This window comes from Corvus hawaiiensis, chromosome 4 (genome assembly GCF_020740725.1).
Source record: "Corvus hawaiiensis isolate bCorHaw1 chromosome 4, bCorHaw1.pri.cur, whole genome shotgun sequence".
Taxonomy (NCBI): domain Eukaryota; kingdom Metazoa; phylum Chordata; class Aves; order Passeriformes; family Corvidae; genus Corvus; species Corvus hawaiiensis.
Genome location: NC_063216.1, coordinates 28,961,831 through 28,981,253, shown reverse-complemented (window position 1 = coordinate 28,981,253; position 19,423 = coordinate 28,961,831). Strand labels below are relative to the sequence as shown.

Genomic DNA, 19,423 nt, shown 5'->3' with positions numbered 1-19,423 from the left:
AGGGCCAGCCCCCCGCCTGCCCACACGCCCTGGTCGGCCCTAGTGAGGCCGCATCTGGGGCTGTGTCCAGTCCTGGGCTCCCCTGTACACAAGGAGCTACCGGAGAGGGTCCCGCAGAGACCTCAAAGATGATTTGGGGTCTGGAGCATGTATTGGAGGGAGAGACTGCGGGAGCTGGGCCTGCTTAGTCTAGAGAAGACAAGACTGAGAGGGGATCTCATTATTGCATACAAATACCTCAAAGGTGGGTGGATGGTGCCAGACGCTTTTCAGTGGTGCCCAGCAGAGCAATGGCCATAAGCTTTTAAAACACAAGAAGTTTCACTTCAACATGAGGAAGAACTTCTTTACATTCAAGGTGGCAGAGCACTGGAACAGGCTGCCCAGGGAGGTCATGGAGCCTCCCTCTCTGGAGACATTCAAAACCCACCTGGATCCTTTCCTGTGTCACCTGCTCTAGGTATCCGTGCCAAAGGACTAGGTGATCTCCTGAGGTCCCTTCCAGCCCTAGCAATTCTGTCATTCTGTGATGCTACCCAACAGAGGCCCCCTTAGAGGGGTAAGGCTGGGCCCTTGGGTGCAACCCAATATCCCAGAGGCCGGTTCCCTCACCAGATGCCTCCCCCTGGACAGAGAAGCCCGGTGAGCCTCAAAAACACATTGCAGCAAAGCCTTGGGCTCTCATTTCCAACATCCACCACCCTACCCGCACTGTGTCCCTGGGAGGGGGTGGGAAAAGGCCCTTTGTGAACATGGGGAGTCCAGATTTTGGGGACGAAGGGATGTGTGGGGAGAAGCCTTCCAGCCCTGGGGGCAGTTCCAGCTGCTTGGCCCATGCTTTTTGTGCAGAGTGGCTGCATACCAGCAGTCTGCTGTCTGCTGCAGAGTCCCCGATAATCTGTATTAACAGAATTGAAATGGAAAACAAGCCCTTGGGTTGTGACATGGTTCCCTGAGCTCAGCAGTGGAAGCCTAAAATGTATAAGAGCTAAAGGCAAATGTATGGGGGAGATGGAAGAGCATTTAAAGCCCAACCCATGGGTACCCATTGGGAGTTGCACCCCAAAAAGTGAGCAGCCATCCCTCACCTTTTGTGGAGCTCCTTTTGAGGGGTGGGTTGGAGATAGAAGATGGGCATTCCTCCATCACATCCAGCCACAGAATTCTAGAATGGTTTGGGTTGGAAGCAACCTTAAAGGTTATCTAGTCCAAATTCCCCTGCAATGAGCAGGGACATCTTCAACTAGATCAGCCTGCTCAGAGTCCTGTCCAACCTGACCTTGAATCTTTCTAGGGATGGAGCATCCCTGTTTTAGGAAGATGAGCTGCAGTGCCAGCACAGCTGGATCCTTAGCTCTCCAGTTCATTCTGGGTGCAGGAATCTCCCCACAGTGTTGTGTCCTGTAAGTCCCAGGAGATCCTGAGGGCAAACTGGGTGCCCTACGTGCAGGAGGCTCCAGATCAGCCAGCTCTGTGTCCCACTGATACGATTGCCTTGGGTTTGCATCGCCTTCCATACCATAGGCAATGGTGGATTAAGGCCCATGTTCATTATAATAACACAGATGAAATTTCATGAAATGAAATTTTGGAACTCCATTTCATGAAAGGAAATGAAACGAAAATTCACGGAATGACGTTTCAAAATTTCATGAAATTGAGTGAAATTTTGCGGTTTCATGAAATGCCGTTGAATGAAATGGGATGGAGTGAAATGCAATGAACATTATCCGTTGTGACCGGTGACCGTGCGCACCGAAGTTCCCCACAAGCCCCGCCGGGCGGTTGTCATACGTTGTCGTTGTTTTTCCGCGCATCGCTGCCCGCGCACCTTTCCGGCCGCGCTCGCCGCCCGTAGCGCCGCGCGCGCCGCCCGCCCTCTCGCGAGACCAGGGGCGGGGCGCTTATAAAGGCTGCGCGCGGCGCTGGCGGCCCTTCCGGCCCGGCGCGTGGACAAGATGGTGGGTGCTGAGGCCTCGGGCCCTGCCGCGCATCCCGCGGGCATCGCCGCCATCCCGGCCCCGGCCGCCGCGCGGCCCCGCGCCCGCCGCCCCCGGCGCCTGCGGGATGCCGTGCGGGATGCCGTGCGGGGCTCATTTCGGGGCGTGGGCGAGGCGTTGCATGGGGCGGCCGGGCGGGCCTGTGCGGTGCCCGGCGGGGCGCAGGGTGTGGGTGGCGCGGGCGGCTATGGGGGTATTGGGGGCCCCCTTTTTCTCTGGAGAGCTCCCGTGGTTATTGGGTTTTTGGGGCTTTAAACTTAAGGTGACTCGTGCCGAGGATTTTTTTTTTAAATAAAGCCATGTTTATTTTTAGTTTTGTCTGTAGCTACACGGTATTTTTGTTTAATTCGGATGTGGGATTGGATGGCTAAACCTTTCTTAGGGCTGAGAGGTCTCCGGATGGAGCGCAGTCTTAACATGGGTCGGAGGCTGCAGGGGTGGTACTCGAGGAGAAAATCTTTGGAAAAAATACTGCGCTTCCACCCAGAGTGACTGACTCAAAGGTGGATGTTGAGATACTGGATTACTGCAGCTTTGCAAACTGAAGTTGTTTCTGTAATGCTTCTTTCGGTACTGATGCCCTGAAAGATGTGAAGTTGTGGGGTGGACTGAAATTCTGGTGGCACAGTGTGGCCGAATTGCAGCTTCTGTGGCTCCCTAGCTAGAGTGGCATCTTAAAGTAAGCTTGGAAGGGAAGGGGCGTTGAAGAAGTCTTGGACACACATAGTTGGGGCGTGGGGATTACATTCCTGTAACATAGTGGAAACCAGAAGCCCCATAGCTGATACTGGGAATTTCTAGAATGTGAAATATTTTGGATATATGTAATACTCATGTTTTAAGGCAAGGAGAGAGTTGGCCTTGGCCCTCGAGTGGGTGTAAGCAGGTCTCTGTAGCAAGCACTAAGTGTTGGTTTTCTCTCCGCAGTCTCACCGCAAGTTCTCGGCCCCAAGGCACGGCTCCCTGGGCTTCCTGCCCCGCAAGCGCAGCAGCAGGCACAGGGGCAAGGTCAAGAGCTTTCCCAAAGATGACCCCAGCAAGCCTGTCCATCTCACCGCCTTCCTGGGGTACAAAGCTGGCATGACCCACATTGTCCGGGAAGTCGACAGACCTGGATCTAGTATGTATTCATGCTCCTCTCAGTAGAGGAGGTGGGTTTGGTCAGGAATGGCAACAGGTGGCCTGTTCAGTAGCAGCTCTGGATTTTGGTCCTAGCTTGACTTCACCCTGTTCCGAGTCCTTAGTAGGTGGTGTATTTCTGCTGTAGCTGCTAGTTTCGTTTTGCATGGTAACAAGCTCCTTGGAGTGGCTCTTCTGGATGGGGGGACACAAGTCAGTTGCCTTCAGCGATTTCTTGGAGATTGTCCAGCTGCCATCCATTTTGCCTGTCCAGCTTTGCTGACCTTTCTACTAAGCCAGCCTCGAAGTTTGGCAAGCCATTAAATTATGGTTTTAAAGCTGGTCACTTTACCCTGTATCATCTCTGTGAAAAGAACTGGAGTCATTTAACCTTTCATGTGAAGGACTTGGGAGTGAGAAAAAGCAGGTGGTGTTAGAGAGTTGCTGCTGGAATTAATTGTGCTGTATTTCTGTTTCCATTCAGAGGTGAACAAGAAGGAGGTGGTGGAGGCAGTCACTATTATAGAGACTCCTCCCATGGTCATTGTGGGCATCGTGGGATACGTGCAGACCCCTCGTGGTCTCCGTAGCTTCAAGACCATCTTTGCTGAGCACATCAGCGATGAGTGCAAGCGCCGCTTCTACAAGAACTGGTGAGAGAGCAGGGCCTTGGCTGGTCTCACGCCCTATGGTTCATATTTTTACTGCTGGCTTGCATGTGATCCTCCTTTTTGAGGAGGCTTTTCAGTAGTTAGGGTTTAGCTTTGATGGACTGGCTTAATTGTGGGATAGGCTGTAGGAATAGCTCCATGAGGGTGACAGCATAACATTAGGTAGTGCCCTTCTTGGTGTGGGTGCGGTGGCTGTGGGTTTGCCTGAGAGCTCCTCGACAGGCTACACATGATGATACTTCGACGGGCGGACATAAAGAAATCGCCTCTGGCGCTTGTTGTTGAGTGTCGAGTCCTGACTGTAGCCCTGTTTTCTCAGGAAAGGGGAAGACAGGTGTCACTTCTGATTGCCATTCCAGGCACCGCTGTTGTGATTGAAAATGTGCATTTGCCCGAGTGCGGCTCCAGCGTGTCTGGAGCTTCCAGCCTGTTTATGAACTTGGCAGGCTGAAAAGACGTCAGAGTGGAGCAATAAAGATCTCAAGGGTGTTTCAGTAACGACCTTGCTGTCGGGCACACAAGGGGGGGAAATTACAGTGTTTTAAAGCAGATCACAGTCATCTCACAATTGCTTTAAAGATCTGGTTTTTTTCTCTTATTGTTTGACATCTCTCTACAGTCTTTTGTTTTCTGTAGTGTGAATGTTAATGTGGTTTGGAATTCATGGCAGCTCCGCTCAGCTTTGGCAATTTTGCCACTGTCTGATGAGCTCCAGGCTCTGCTTGCCAGTGGAAAAGAGTCATTAGAAGCTGGCAATGAGCCAAAGCCAACTGAGGTGGCAGCTCCTTCCGCTCATCCCCGCTTCTCTGGGGGTTGATGAAGGGCTTAGCCAAACCTTGTCTCTGCTCTGCTCCTGAAGGCACAAGTCCAAGAAGAAGGCCTTCACCAAGTACTGCAAGAAGTGGCAAGATGAGGAGGGCAAAAAGCAGTTGGAGAAAGATTTCAATAGCATGAAGAAGTACTGCCAGGTTATTAGAGTCATGGCTCACACTCAGGTAAGTGCCTGTGGGACTCAGGTGTGCTGGGAACAGCTGAGACAGCAAGCTTGAAACTTGATCCATCTCTGTAGGGAGATTTCTGCCCTCCCCTACAGCTCGATGCTGACTATTCAGCACATTACAAATTAATTCTCTACAGAGCTGTGCTCACAGGATGTTTGAGGAGCCTTGGCAACCACTGGCAATCGTTTGAAGGAGTGTCTAAAGGAGACTGAGCTGTAGTAAGAACTTTTTGGGCACAGTCCTTTGCTAATGCCATGTAGACCTGGACTCTTAATTCCAGGTACAAATAAAACCAGGCTGAACACTGAACTCAGGGGTTTGTGTGCTCAGCATCATTTTAGGCTGCATTCTGCACTCAGACTTCTGGTGGCTTGTCCTCCTCAGCGGGAGGATGTGTTCCACTGCGTGATGTGGTGGTGTCTCCTTAGCTGTCAGTGCTCTGACAGACTTTCTTGGGAGATGAATTAAATCTTTTGAGTTGGCTTTAAGTACAGTAAGATGGCTAATTTTGCTAGAATTAATCTCCTGTAGTGGACAGTAGAGGTAGGGTTGCAACTTCTACTGATTCTCTCACTAGTTCCCTCTGTACTAAATACAGTAGAAGTAACTGCAAATGCAGTCCAGCCCAAAGTGGCCTTAAGTGTGGCAGGCTTTATCAAACAGAATGGTTTGGGTTGGAAGGGACCTTAGAGATCATCCAGTTCCAACCCCCCTGCTATGGGCAGGGACATCTTCCACTAGACCAGGTTGCTCAGGCCCCTTTGCAGCCTGACTGAACAGTTGTAGGGGGTGTGGCATCCAGAGCTTTTCTGGGCAACCCATGCCAGTGACTCACGACCCTCATAATAAAAATAATCTTTCTTGGGTCTGATATAAATCCACCCTGTTTCAGTTGAAAGCTATTGCCCCTTGTCTCTTGTCCTTCCTCAGTGGAATTTGGCTGATGGCTGTGGGGTTAGAGAACTCTGTGCTCCTGTGGGTAGCATATAAGTTCCAGGTGCAAAGACTTGCAAGCCACTGTACAACCTTCCTCCTTATTGTAGGGCTTTCTTTAAGTTTCAGATCTTGGAAAATTATATTAGAAAAGATGATTAGGCCAGGGCTAGGATACTGGGCTTATTAATTAATACTGAGTCCATTTCAGAAGAGCGGGAGTTGAATGTCATTCTCTCTGTGTTGCAGATGCGTTTGCTTCCCCTGAGACAGAAGAAGTCTCACCTGATGGAGATCCAGGTGAACGGAGGCACTGTTGCTGAGAAAGTGGATTGGGCCCGGGAGAAGCTGGAACAGCAGGTGCCTGTGTCAACGGTCTTTGGCCAGGATGAGATGATAGATGTCATTGGAGTCACCAAGGGCAAGGGATATAAAGGTAAACACATGGAAGTCCTTCTCTTTGTGATAGGATACAGTTTTTAATGAAATCTTGGCCTTGAGTTTTTACAAGTGCATGTGCCAAGAGCTGAAGAGGTAAATCCATATTGCTGTCACAGTTCAATGATGAGACCATGGAATGAGCGCTGGGCACAGCGCCTGATACCCGTGAGGAGTCATTCCATGCTGCCTTCCTTCTGAGAACACAGCCCAGGGACACCAGGGAGGGAGCTTCACCGGGAAGTGTTGATTCCCGGGATGCTGGATCTGCGCTTGCCTTTTGCTGCCTGCGGACTGCAGCTTGAAAGGCGGCTTAAGCTGTGGTTGAAGAGTTTGGTGACACCTCAGCTTGACAACACTTGTCATGGCTGCTTTGGTCCCTTGCAGGTGTCACTAGCCGTTGGCACACCAAGAAGCTGCCGCGCAAGACTCACCGGGGCCTGCGCAAGGTGGCCTGCATCGGTGCCTGGCACCCCGCCCGCGTGGCCTTCTCCGTGGCCCGTGCGGGCCAGAAGGGCTACCACCACCGCACCGAGATCAACAAGAAGGTTGGTGTCTCAGCTGCTGGGGAGGAATGAGAGCTGGCTGATGTCACTTGTTTTGTGACAGTGAGCAGAGTGGGCAGTTTTGCTTGGGGTGTTTTGCTCTGTTAGAATGTTGTTTTGGGGATCATGGCTGTGGTCTGTTATGTTGAATAACTAAAATTCTTGTGTGGCCACGTGTTTTCAAAGTGCAACAGGCTGTTTCCTCTGAGCCTGTGTAGAATTCCTTGCATTTTATCTGATGACAGGCTCTTTCTCCTACTTTTTACTAAGTCGAATTTCTTTACTTTTTTAGATTTACAAGATTGGCCAAGGTTACCAAATCAAGGATGGAAAGCTGATCAAAAACAATGCGTCAACAGATTATGACTTGTCTGACAAGAGCATTAACCCTCTGGTGAGTTGCTGCAGCTCTGTGCGAAGAGTCTGCTTCTGAGCTGCAATCCTAAGAGGCAAATGGGTCTGGTATAAGTCACAAAATGATTGAATGAAGAGCTCTTGAAATAAGTCGGCTGCTATTGGAGGTGGTGGTGTTTAATCAGTCTCAGTATTGACTTGTGTAACTTGGAAATTGCATTTGTTACATGGCAATAGGACAAAGATGTTACAAACCTTGAATGGTACTTGTAAAGTTACAAGGAATAATTTAGCAAGAAGAGCTTTTGCTGTTCTTTATAAAAGCCTTACAGCAAGAAGTAAATTGCTGCATCAAGAAACTTCACCAGTGAAAGGCAGTACTGGAAACAGGATTTCAGTGGATGTGGCAATGGCCAAGGCCCAGAAATGGTGTGGATCTGTAGGCAGATGTGATCACTGGTCCTGCTTGGTACAGAGCACTGACTGTTCTCTCCTTGCTCAGGGAGGCTTTGTCCACTACGGTGAGGTGACCAATGACTTCATCATGGTGAAGGGCTGTGTTGTGGGGACCAAGAAGAGGGTCCTAACCCTGCGCAAGGTGAGTAGGGCAGCCTGCTGTCACATGGGCTGGAACAGTTTTAAGGAGCTGTGCTGCCTCTGGTGCAGAATTCTTGTGACTGTAAGGACACTGGCAGAGTGGGGCTCGTGCTGCTGGGAGCTGACCAGTCTTCAGCCTTGGAGGCCAAAGATGCAGGGTGGATGGCTTATTGTCAAGTGTTCCTTGCACATGGTAGCAGCTGAGGTCAGAGTGACTGAGGGGGCGTTACCCGTGGAGGTGACAAGAAGTAGCCAGTGTACTGGAGGCTGAAAGGGCCGTGCTGCTGCTGTATACTCACCTGACATCTCTCTTTTTAGTCCCTGCTTGTGCAGACCAAGCGCCGGGCCCTGGAGAAGATTGACTTGAAGTTCATTGACACAACCTCCAAATTTGGTCATGGCCGCTTCCAGACAGCTGAGGAGAAGAAGGCTTTCATGGTAAGGGCACTTCCTGGTACCTTTGTTGTGTACCACCGTGTTGTCTTTGAGCTCATGGCAGCTGATAGCTTGGCCTTTGGGCTGTCACGTAGCCACAGTTTCTGTGGAACGGAAACTTCAGTCGAGAGGCCTCCTTCTGCCAACTTGGTTATAACTGCAGGGGGCCTGGGGTCTCACTTCCCCTGTGGCAACTCTTGGTGTCTGAGGAGGATTGCCATGTTTGGGCACAAGTTGTTCAATGATGAAACGTGGAACAAGCACTGCTCCATATCCCCTTAAAGCAGCTCAGGGGGAGGGTCCTCACGGTGGCATTCCCAGCTCGTCACTTGCTGGAAAAAGCAGCCAGGAGCTCTGCGGGTGAGGCCCTGGCAGGAGCTTGGGGCCAAGCAGGAGCTTCCCCACCAGGTGGCACCAGCGTTGCTGCTCAGGCACATCCAGAGTCACCGGGTCAGCCCAGTGCGGCTGCGCCAGGTTTGGCTTCCCCCAGAACCTCTGGCTGTGGGGATGGGGCATAGGGTTTCCAATGGGTTTCAACATGGAGGGCTTTTTTTGCCTTGATTTCTTTACAGCTTTTGTGATTGGGATGTGATGTCTTTTGTGCAGACTGCTGTTTACATAGCTTGGTTTTTGTGGTTTTTTTTCAGGGACCACTCAAGAAGGATCGCATTGCAAAAGAGGAGACAGCCTAATGGGTGGAATGGTCCTGTGGCCCTGTGTGCTCTCAGACCGAAAAATAAATATTTTAAAGAAATTAACTTTGCCTCTTGGTATATACATTACTGTGTCAAGCCTGGTACTCTGACTGCAGGTTCTACATGTGCATCAAACCAAAGAAGCAAGTAAAGCTCTAGTTCATTGAGCATCCACCTTATAGTGGGGTTCCTCTAAAGAGAACAAAGCTGCTGTTGCTGGTTTTGGAGAGCAAAGATTGTGGGTCAGAGCAAGGCTTGTCTGGTTGTGTGAAATAGTAAATCAGCAGGAGCCCTAAATGTGTTTGCAGTTGCTGAGGTATTAGTCCACATGTCAATCCTCACTTGGGTGGACAGAGAGCTTTGAGTCAAATGGGTTTAGAAATAACCCACGCAGTTCAAACCACTAAATTTTCGGTAGCTGGCAGATGCTGGTTGTTGCCATGGAAACCTTCTGATTTCTCTGTGGCAGGGGCTGTACAACCTGCACGCTTTGCAAATGCAGTTTGTTGCTGTCCCTGAGAGCAGCAGAAGGCAGCAGGTAGTCTGAAAAATCCCAGCCTCACAAGAGCTGGCTATTCCTGAATGCACATAGTTTCCCTGCTGAAAGGCTACAGGAAGCAAGCCTGCCTGGGTGGGGAGGACGATCTGCATCCCACCCTCTGAGGAGGAGGGAGAGCTGTGAGTGCCGCTGGTGTTATGTTACTGCCTGACTGAAAATACCCTGCTGGCTCCCGGGGAGATGGCTTGGTGTGTCCTTCACTGACCATAATTGGAGACATGGCAGCGATTGAGGCAGTAATTCCAGACTTTTGACACCAAAGTGTAGCACTGCCCTGAAATGGACCTGGGCTGGCCCTATTTGCTCTTACCCGAAGAGGGGAAAGTGGCATGTAGAGATTTTTTTCTTGTGGTGGTGCATGAGAGCCTTCTAAGAGTTAAAAGGTGGCAAGAAAGAGGAAAAACATTTACCTTGTTTCCCTAGAAACCAGACTGGATGACTGAAAGAGCTGCCTGGCTCCCTGTCAGCTTCATTTAACACAGGAACCTGCTGGCTGATTTCAGCCAAGTGAAATAAGAGAGGTCTCACCTCCTAATTTTTTTCCCCCCTTCCTTACAAGTCTCAAATTGGCAGGTAGGTGGAGAAGAACCTTAAATTAGTATTTCTCTGATGCAGAAAAGTGGAATTCCCAACCTTCGTCCGTCCCAAGCCTGCAGGTTTATGGGCAGCTCTGAGGAGTGAGGTTTTTTTCCCCCACCTGTTAGCCTTGGGTTGGCTTTTCACTTTTTAAAGATGGCTAGGAAGGGTGTGGCTCTGAGCCAGCCCTGCCTGCTGCTGCTTCCATCTCACCAGTAAAATGCGTCCAAGGGATTTGGGATTATCAGGATAAATGGATGTGTTGGGGGTGAGCATCCATGACAAACTATGGACTACCTTGATGAAAATCTCTAAAAGCACCTGATTTTACCATCTCTTATGGGAGCTCTGGAATGCTGCTGATTTTATTTTGAAGTGACGTTGGCAGCAGAGGGAATTTTTAGTCACATTGACACCTAAGTAGATGGAAGCAGTCGTTAAGGAATATCATTGTTGAAGATGCTCGGCCTGTGTCTGGCAGAAGGAGTTACTTTGTCTTGGAACCCAGTGCCAGACTTGGGTTTGTTTATTTTTGGAGCAATGGTTGCTGACTGATAAAACAGCGGATGGTGGGGGGAAAAAAAAACCACAAAAGCAGTTTCCTGGAATCCCGGGGACATCCACTGTCAGGAGATGGCGCTCCTTCCTCTGTAGACACTTGTCGCCGAGGGCTGGCTGGTGGGACTGGCCTGGAGAAAAGCCCTGCTTAGCCGGGACACTCGGGCTGTGTGAGTCCTCTCGACCCCTCTGAGGGCTTCCTGGGGAGCCCCACGGCACCACCCGGCTGCTTTGCTGGGGGGCTCCTGGGAACCTGTTTTGGGAGGTCCCTGCCAAGCCATGTGGGTGGGGAGTGGAGCCATGGGATACCAAGCTGGCTTTGGCAATGCCTCCTGCTCCTAAAACCTGGGTCCACCCTGCAACCCTCATCTCCCAGCCTTCCTGCTCCTGCAAAGCATGTGTCCTCTGTTTTGGGGACAATCCCCAGTGCAAGAGGCAGCAATTGTTGCAGGTCACACATTGGTCCAGCAGCTCCTGAGAGCCAAGAAATGTTTAAGGGTGACTTAGGCTTTTTTTCAAATGACTTTGAGCTTTTTCTTTTTGGCACTGTCATCTCATATCCTGCAGCTCCATGAATGCTGTGGTGGTGCTGCTTGAGTGCATCTTCTCTGCTCCAAAATGTCCAACAACATCCCAGTCCAGGCAGAAAAGATCCCACACTCCGTTGATGCTCAGACCAACCCAAGAGCCACAGGAGGACAGGGACAGCCCTGACCCTGCTGAAAAAACATCAGATGCCGTGGGAATGTGCCCTGTCCCAGCTGGTGGTGGGAGGGCTGCGGCTGGGAAGCGGGACTGGGTTTCACCCCCAGCACCCGGTGCTCCCCAGCTGCTGGCGGTGCAGGGGCTGGGACCCGGCACTCCCGGGTGGGGGCCACTTTTCCAGGAGCATCTGGCCCCAGCGCTGCAGCCTCTTTTCCTTGCCGAAGATGAAACGAGATGCAGCTGTGATGCTGGAGCAGAGACCTTAGAAGTGTGTAAGGATGCCTGGGGGGGGAAAAAATTGGGTTCAAGTTGGAGGTCTTGGCTCCCGCAGTCAGCTTCACAAGTGGCCCAGCTGACACCCTGCCTTCCCACCCCGGCCCCTGCCTTTGATCCCAGTGACAAGCAGGCAGCTTCAAGTATGCTCGATGGGGGAGAAGGGCTGACGAAGGTGCCCCGGGGGAGCCGTGGCCGGGTTCATGCACTGCCGCAGCTTTTCTGCCAGAGCAGCTCCGCCGGGCTGTTCTGAGGGCGGCGTGTGTTTGATTTGCAGCCCCCCCAGCCTGAGGACTTCTTTTGTACCTGACAACGTGCTGGCTTCTCACCAACTCTTAGAAGTGCCTGTGGGACCTGGGGACATGGATGTGGTGGGGAGTGGTTCCCCACAGAGGAACTCCCAGCATGGGGCAAAGGGGTGGCAGGCAGCCCTGCTCCAGGACTGCAGCTCCCGGTACCAAGGCAAAGCCAAAGCTGAAGATCTCCCATTCCCAAGGCCTTCTTGCCATGGAGATGTCAGTAGCCCTGGTGCAGCACTGCTCCCTGGCTGGGCATGGGACTTAGAGGAGCCCACGTGAGTTTGGGGAAGTTTTTTCTTTCCTTCCCCCAGCATGGTGCAGGAGAATCATGTGTTTCTGTGGCGACCAATGGGCAGACTGGGGAAGACTAAATTTATCTTCTACAGTCTCCCAGCTTCCCCAACACACTGGGGCTGTCCTCCCTTCCTGGTAGGGACAGCCCCTGTGCCAGGGTCCCCTGGATGCCCAGGTGCCACCCAGCTCCCCACAAGCCCCAAAGCACTCCGATGTCAGGCAGCATGCTCGGTAGCATGTGGGGCATCAAATTCAAACCCAAGGACTGAATCAGGGAAAGATGTACACCCGGATCTGGCTTGGAGACCTAAGGGACACAGGGACAGCTCTCTGTCTCTGAGGCTGTCCACTGGGCTCAGGTATCACTTCACACCCAACTGCCACATCACAAGGCTTTTAAAATATGTATTTTTAAACTTCTTTATTGACACCAGTGGCAGTAGAGACTGAATTAAGCCAACAGGGGCCATTCCCGCTGGGCACAGCCATGCAGGCAGTCAGTGAGAGAAGCTACCCCCACATGTATCATTCCACAGAGATAATTCCCCCTCAGCTTTGTGGCTGGAGCTGTCTGCTGTGTGCTCTGCTCCTATCTGCTGCTGTATTTGAGGGGGATGGAAACCAAAGCTCATTATTCCCCTTGGGAATCAGCCAGCAACCGGGGCTCTGGGAGGCCGGGTCGGCAAGGAGCTGTTGATGATGGAGGTATTTATAATCTTTGTTTGGTTCCAGCAAGGCTGGACGCCCACTCCCGCTTCCCTCCATACAATAAGATCAAACAGCTCTGGGACATTTCCTTGCTCCTTGCAGATGAAATTCTTGCATCTGCCGACCTGCTCCGCCCTGCCTGGGGCTGTAGCCTCTTCCTTCGCTCGAAGACCTGGAGGGCTGCTGCTGCTGTTTCTTCTGCCCCAAAACTGGGGACTTGCTCATTTTTCCTGCCTCACTCCCCTCCATTTTCAGAGCTTATGGGCAAGGGGTACAGGACTAGGACTGTAGCACCTTCCCCACCTCAGCTTCATTCCCTCTCCCACTTCTGAAGGATCTCAGCTGTGTTTGATGGGTCACGTGTGGGCTTTGCCCATGGATATCACTGCACCTGAGGCAAGAAAGCAGGAGTATGCTTGCCCATGGCAAGGGCAAGGTGCCTGGCAGGAGCACACATCTGTCCCACACATCCATGCTCTTCTTCAGTGGCTGGCCCTAGTGCCAGGCAGGGATAAGGAGAGGGTGAGGTCCTAGGAAGGCAGTACACCTGTGCTGGGCAGGTTGTCTGCATCATGGATGATGTGGAGGCAGGATGTACATCCTTGCTGTTGGAACCTCTTGCTGCTGGCCTCATCCCAGCCCAAGGCCCTCAGCCATGTAGCCGTATTGGGGATCTCATCAGACCCTTCCACCAAAGGCCATTTTGCTCTGGGGATCCCTCCCAGAGGCTGAGCAATGCGAGACCACCACCACCACTGCTGCCAGAGATGCAGGAGGGACAGTGTGCAGCACCTCTGGGGAGGTGACACAACACTGGCAAAAGGCCAACCGTCTCCCAGGCTCTGCTTGAGGCAGAGTGGAATCATCCCCTGGCACCTAGCCACTGGCAAATACCAGCCCCGATTCACCTACCTCCTCTCCAAGAGAGGTTTTCCTGCCAGGCAGGAGCAGGCCCCAGGGATACCAGCCAGTTGGTTGAAGCTGTGGCTGGCCATACTCCAAGCCATGCTGTGCTGTCCTGTCCATCTCCCAAGGAGGTTTCCATTCCCCTCTCCAAGCAGGAGTCTTCCCAGGTGTCCCTGATATTGAGGGGCTGCTGGTGTGGCAGGGGAGCCTGGCTGTGGGCAGGAGACACAGCTGCTTTGCATGTCCCCCCTCACGGCACAGCTCATGCTCAATCTTTCAACAGGTCCCTGTGATCAAGGGGTAAATTATGGGTGTCAGGTTTGGGGCAGCCAAGAGGGGATTTTGGAAGGGGGAGGTGGCAGGGAGCAACACGTGTGAGTGGCTGGAGAAGGACAGAGCAGGGTGGTCCACAGCTGGATTTTGGTACCTTCACAGCATCTCCTTGTGGAGCATGCCTGAGTTTCAGGCTGTGCTTGGAGGGCTAAAATGCACGTCACCCCCCACTTCGAGCCTTTGGCATCCCTTCTTCTTCAACCCAAGCCTTCATCCCAAAAGGAAACCCTTGGTACTGTCCCCCCATGCCTTCCTGCTCCTCCTCCTTGCCCCCAGGGTGCTGAGCTGGGTCTCTGCGGTGCGGAGCGTGGGATGCGTGCCAGAGGAAACAGCGGAGACGGCGGCGGGGCAGGGACCCAGGTGTGAACCCACACAGGTAGCAGGGCTGTGACTCAGCCATCCGAGAGAAAGCGCCTCGGTGCCCCAGCTGTCGGCACGGCCGGGGCCGGGAGGGCTCCGGCGGGGAAACCAGACACACCACTGGCCTCACTGCTCACCGGCGTTTTGCTCCAGCAGCCGTGCTTGGCTGCCCTGGGGCTGCTGGGGTGCAGGACCACTGAGCTTTCAAATTCAGCTCATTTCATTTCCATGGGAAAAAGCACCTCTTTCCCCTGGAGACCCAAGAGACACAAGTACCCCAAAGATTTTCCACCCCTGCATCCAGCCTAGTGTCAGAATCTGATGGGGTCCAACCATGGAGACCCTTTCTCCTTGCAGGCAACCTTCTCTGCTCCTTCTCTTCCTCTGCAAAGAGTTAAATCTCTCTCCAATTCAGCACCTTTTCCCCTCCCTCCTGCCCCCGGGATAATGTTTAACCGAGCTCATTGCTAATTAAATATTGATGACCTCAGGCAGGTTTTGTTATCGTCTGGAAACACCTGATGCATGTGTCACCAGAAAGAGTTTTTCTTGTCTCAAGTACACCGGCAATCCTTGAACTCATGTCGGCTTTTCCCTTCCCACCCCGCTGGCCGCCCCTGCCCATGGGCACCGAGGCTTTGCTGGCAACCGAGCCACTCCGACTGGTGTGGGCTTGTTGTAGCCACTCCTAATGGCAGGGGACAGACACGGTGGGAAGGAAAGTTTTATTCCTCCTTTCCTTTCCCAAAGCATGGCCATTGCTGCCCACCACCCACAGCCGAACAAGCTCAGCTTGAACTTGGTGGACTTTGATCTTCTTGGGCTGAGTCTGTTCTTTCCCAACTCCAGTGAGTATGGGGATGACCCTGCTTGGAGTTTGGCTCTCCAAAATATCTCCTGGGATTTCCCAGGGGAGCAGTGAAGTCCCACAAGGAAAACTCATGATTCCTTCTTCCCCTGTCCCCGAGGGCAGAATTGGAGCAACACTGCCAGGATGAGCAGGCAGGAGCCAAACCCCTTAAAGGCTGCAATGGAGAATGGGATAGGAAAAAAAGGGAGCAATAGAGAAAGACAGTGAGAAAAGGGAGGCTGTGTAGGGGTTGGAGATGTTCTGGGAAGGGAGTGTGAATACATTTTAGGCAAGATGGACTTTTACAAGGCAGAGCCATATCCTAGATGGGTTTGGGACAGCTGTCCCCCCTAGCTGGATGTGTGGAAGTAGAGGGGACTCCTCAGGAACTGCACGGCAGCTGGGGTTTCCTGCCAAGTCCACCAGCCTTGTGAACAGCCTCTGAACCTTTCTGTTCAAGAAGGTCTCTCAGCCCTGCAAAAATTCTTGGGGGTGGTTTTCTTTGTGGAGAGGAGCAGAGCCTTTGCTGACATCATTTTCACACTCTGCGGTATAAATAGCCAACCTGAAAAACAAAGGAAAACTCCCCATGAAGACCATGTAAGGCAGAGCTACAGTTGCACCATTTATTTATTCGCTCGCCGTAGCTATTTCCTGCCTCTGTTGGTCAGAGACCTCCTGTGTTGGCCAAAAATCAGATTTCCTCCCTTGCCAGGAATTTATGGATCAGCAGCACTGATGGTAACGAGGGAATTACAACCCCCTGGCCCTGACAGGACAAACTCCTGTCTACAGTTGGCCTCGGTCCCACCAGTTGCTCCAAGGCCTAGCACATCTGCTGAGCATCTACAGGGTAGGGCAGTGGTGATCTCCCCTTGGAACAGTCAAGATCAGGGCTGAGGCTGGAAGGTTCAGTAAGGCTGGAGGAATCAGCAAGGCTGGAGGCAGTACCTTGCTCCCTCCAGCAGCTCTGCAAGGCTGGTCTTTGCTGGATGTTGCATCAGGCAGGACTTCTTCAATCTCTAGGACCTCTCTTGGGTTGCACCCCCTCCAAGCCACCCAGAGCCGCAGTGGGAAGCAGATGCCGTGTTAGAGTGGGGCACACTGGAAAGGTTTCCAGGCCATAGAGCCAGGGGAGTGTCACTAGGGCACACCCAGAGCCGGTTTTTGCTGTCCCCCAGTCTGCAGGTCCCTGCCGTGCAAGGCAAAGGGAGCACTCGGTCAGGGACGAGCGCAGCACCTGGGAGGGGGAGGGCGGCGCAGACACGGACCCGGCTCGTTCAACAAGCTGGAGCGTGGCTGCAGATGCACCTTCTCCAGGCTCCAGCTGCGCTCCGGCTCTGCAGCTCCTTCCCAGTGCTTGTTGCTGCCTCCAGACCTGCCAGCAGATCAGTCTCTGCATGTGCTTCCTCGCTCGCTCCAGGCACCATCAGCCAGGCCCGCTCCAGCCCCTTCTTCCCTTGCCCCAGCTGTGCCGGCCAGCTCTGCTGGGAAGGCAGCAGCTCCTCGGCAGGAAGCGGTGGCCAGCAGCTGGGGATGGGACCTCCTTCAGAAGATCCAGGCAAACATTTTGGGCCATGGGTGAGGGTTCCCTGAATTTCAGACCTCCATGTGGGATGCTAAGCAATCCCAGCTCTCATTTGGGCATGCCTGGGGTGGAGGGGTGGACGCACTGGTCCAGGACTGCTGGTGCATGGGAGCAGGTGTCTGAAGGCATTAGCTCCCTCGGTGCTGCCTCCAGCTCTGCTCATGGATGAGGACAGATTGCAATTACCCTTGTCTGCTCCCCAAAAATGCTCTGTCCCCTGGGAAATGGAGCTGGGTTGGCAAGGGAGAGCACGGCATGGTACCTTGTTGCTCTGCTGACCGCTGATGGGGACAGGAGCTGGGAACAGTGGGGACAGTGAGTGTCAGAACTGCTTTGCCTGGCCACTGTGGCCAAGGTGTGGGGATGGAAGGACCTGCTGGCATGGAGTAGTTCCCCGTTCTGGCTGCTCGCTCCCCTGCCTGAAATCCTCCCTGTGCATGAATAGCCCCAGGGGCAGGGATGAGGGGGGTGCCAAAGGTTGGTGTGAGCTGTTTGGAGGTCTGACTCTAGGGAGGGTCCCATCCAGAGGACTGTCTCCTTGGTCATTGTTATCAGGATAATTCTCCAGCCGCTCGAATCCTGTTTTTGTGCTGGTGTTGCCTGGCTCTACGGGAGTGAGGGGGGAGAAACACAGGAAACGGTAGCGACGGAAGCAGAATCATCTCCTGGAGGGAGCGAAGAGCTGCTGACGCCACTGAGGGGAACAAAGAGATTCAGAAGGAGTTACACATGGGCTTGTGCTGGAGACAGCCCAGACAAGTAGCCTCAGTCCCAGCTTACGGCACACCTCACGCCCTTCCAGCACGCTGCACCTCCATCTCCCCCAGCCCAACCCTCTGCACTGAGTTCTGGGGTGCAAAGAGGCCTCGGGGGGACCCCAGGTGAGGAGAGGAGACAGCTGTGAACTAATGCTGCCAGTTGTTCGTGGCATGGAGAAGCCCTGGAGAGGGGGAATGTCCTCTGCTCTAGCCCCAGCTGCTGCAGAAGCTTTGGCTGGTGCGGTGGAGCAAGAGTGGCCACGGGAACAGCACAGCACGCGGTGGCAGCGTGGGCGCCAGCCTCGCTGCTGCCTCAAGGCTCTCCCCGCCAGCTCCCCCGAATGCCAGGGGGCTGTCCCCACGCCTTGCACGCACAACGGGCCCTCTATCCCCCAGGCACAAAAGGAAACTCTGAGTAAAAAGGTCAGAGGGCCTGGCATCCATCTGACCCAGGGTCAGGAGGAGCATGCAATCCCCTGCTTGGCAAAGTCACAAGCTGCCCCTGTCCTCATCCCCACCCATGGCACCTTTCAGGTCCTAAGGAAGCCCCCATGTGCTTCCTCTCTCAAAGGCACAGCTCAGGAGCGTTGCATCCCAAGTGCCAAGGGATCTTCCGTGTGGCTCTGGGGCAGGAAATCCACTCTCCCAGAACGGAGCAAAGCCCTTGGGTCTCCTAGCTGCTGGCCCTGTGGGGTGCAAATGCCCAGCCAGGCTGGGCTGGGGAGCTCTCTAAGTCCTGGCCTTGAGTGTGGCAGTGCAGTGTGATGACAGTGAACATAGCCTTCACCTCAATGCACTTGTGCCAAGGCAATTCCCCCCATCCAGCCCGCATATCCCTAATTCCAAGAAGAGGACATGTACCAAAACTGCAAGTAATGAAGACACATTTTCTGTTACAAGGGGCAGCATTCACATCTCAGATCCTTCTGTGGCTGAGGAGTAAGAGCCCATCCCAGCCCCATCAGATGTAGACCCCCCTCCCTTCCATAACCCCATCCCCATGGCATGTGCACTGCCTGCTCCAGAGCCAGGGAGGAGGACTTCCCCCGTCAGTGATGCCATGAGGTTGGCTGGTGCTGTGGGACACTGGGAACCATGGAACCATTTGGTGCAGCACTGCTGGGGGAAGCTTACAGCACCCCTACCCTGCTGCCTGCGGAAAGGGCAGCACAGCCAGGATGCTGCTGTTGCCAGGAGTGCCTCTAATCCCCAAGGTCTGCCTTCATGAGCAGTGTTTGTGGCTGGAACATAAGCGTCAAAATATCATCAGTCCCTTATCTGCAACATATCTGGGTCCTTTTGGTACCTACCCAGCCTCCAAAAATAGCCTAGCAGAGAAAAAGAATATATTCCTAAAATAGCACCACTGCTTGGGCTCGCCCATGCTGGAGCTGACACCTGGTTAAGTGCCCACTGCAGCTTTGCAGGGAGATTTCAGATCTATTCTCCTGCGCTTTCCCAGCCTAAAATAGCAGCCACACCTCACTGCACTGGGAGGCTGGCAGGTGCTTTCCAACTTTTGCCCAAAGCAGTGCCAGCTGCTGCCTGGCCGCCCTGTGCCACTGCAGGGCACCGCCCTTGGCTGGCCTGTGTAAGCCCCAGGCAGTGCCCACACTGCTCACACGTCCCCCGGCGGGGCAGGGAGGTGTGTGGAGCATGGCAAGGGCCAGGTAAGTCACCCCTAGGGATGCAGCCAGCATGTGGGAGGAGAGGGCTGCCTGCCTCTCCTGAAAAGGAGAGCTGCTGAGGAGGAGGAAGCTGGGAGGAAGGAAGGCCTTGTTTGTCTGTTCCCAGAGCAGTGCAGGAACTGCTATATGAGGAATTACCTGACCTCAAATCTCCAGATGCTTTTCACTAACTTCCTCATT

At 53.3% G+C, this 19,423-nt stretch overlaps 1 protein-coding gene and 2 non-coding genes across 3 annotated transcripts; all 3 read left to right on the top strand.

The window, feature by feature from the left end:
• Window positions 1-1,871: 1,871 nt before the first annotated feature.
• RPL3 (ribosomal protein L3) lies at window positions 1,872-8,851 on the top strand. Its single transcript, XM_048302091.1, has 10 exons — window positions 1,872-1,961; window positions 2,928-3,120; window positions 3,604-3,772; window positions 4,650-4,785; window positions 5,974-6,160; window positions 6,550-6,710; window positions 7,000-7,101; window positions 7,564-7,659; window positions 7,977-8,096; window positions 8,741-8,851. Exons 1-10 carry the CDS (start codon window positions 1,959-1,961, stop codon window positions 8,783-8,785), a joined length of 1,212 nt encoding a protein of 403 aa, XP_048158048.1. The 5' UTR covers window positions 1,872-1,958; the 3' UTR covers window positions 8,786-8,851.
• Window positions 4,601-4,649, top strand: LOC125325609. The gene has a single exon (XR_007203436.1). It is a non-coding gene; the product is annotated as a small nucleolar RNA U82P (small nucleolar RNA).
• Window positions 6,278-6,370, top strand: LOC125325613. Its single transcript, XR_007203440.1, has one exon. It is a non-coding gene; the product is annotated as a small nucleolar RNA U83B (small nucleolar RNA).
• Window positions 8,852-19,423: the final 10,572 nt, after the last annotated feature.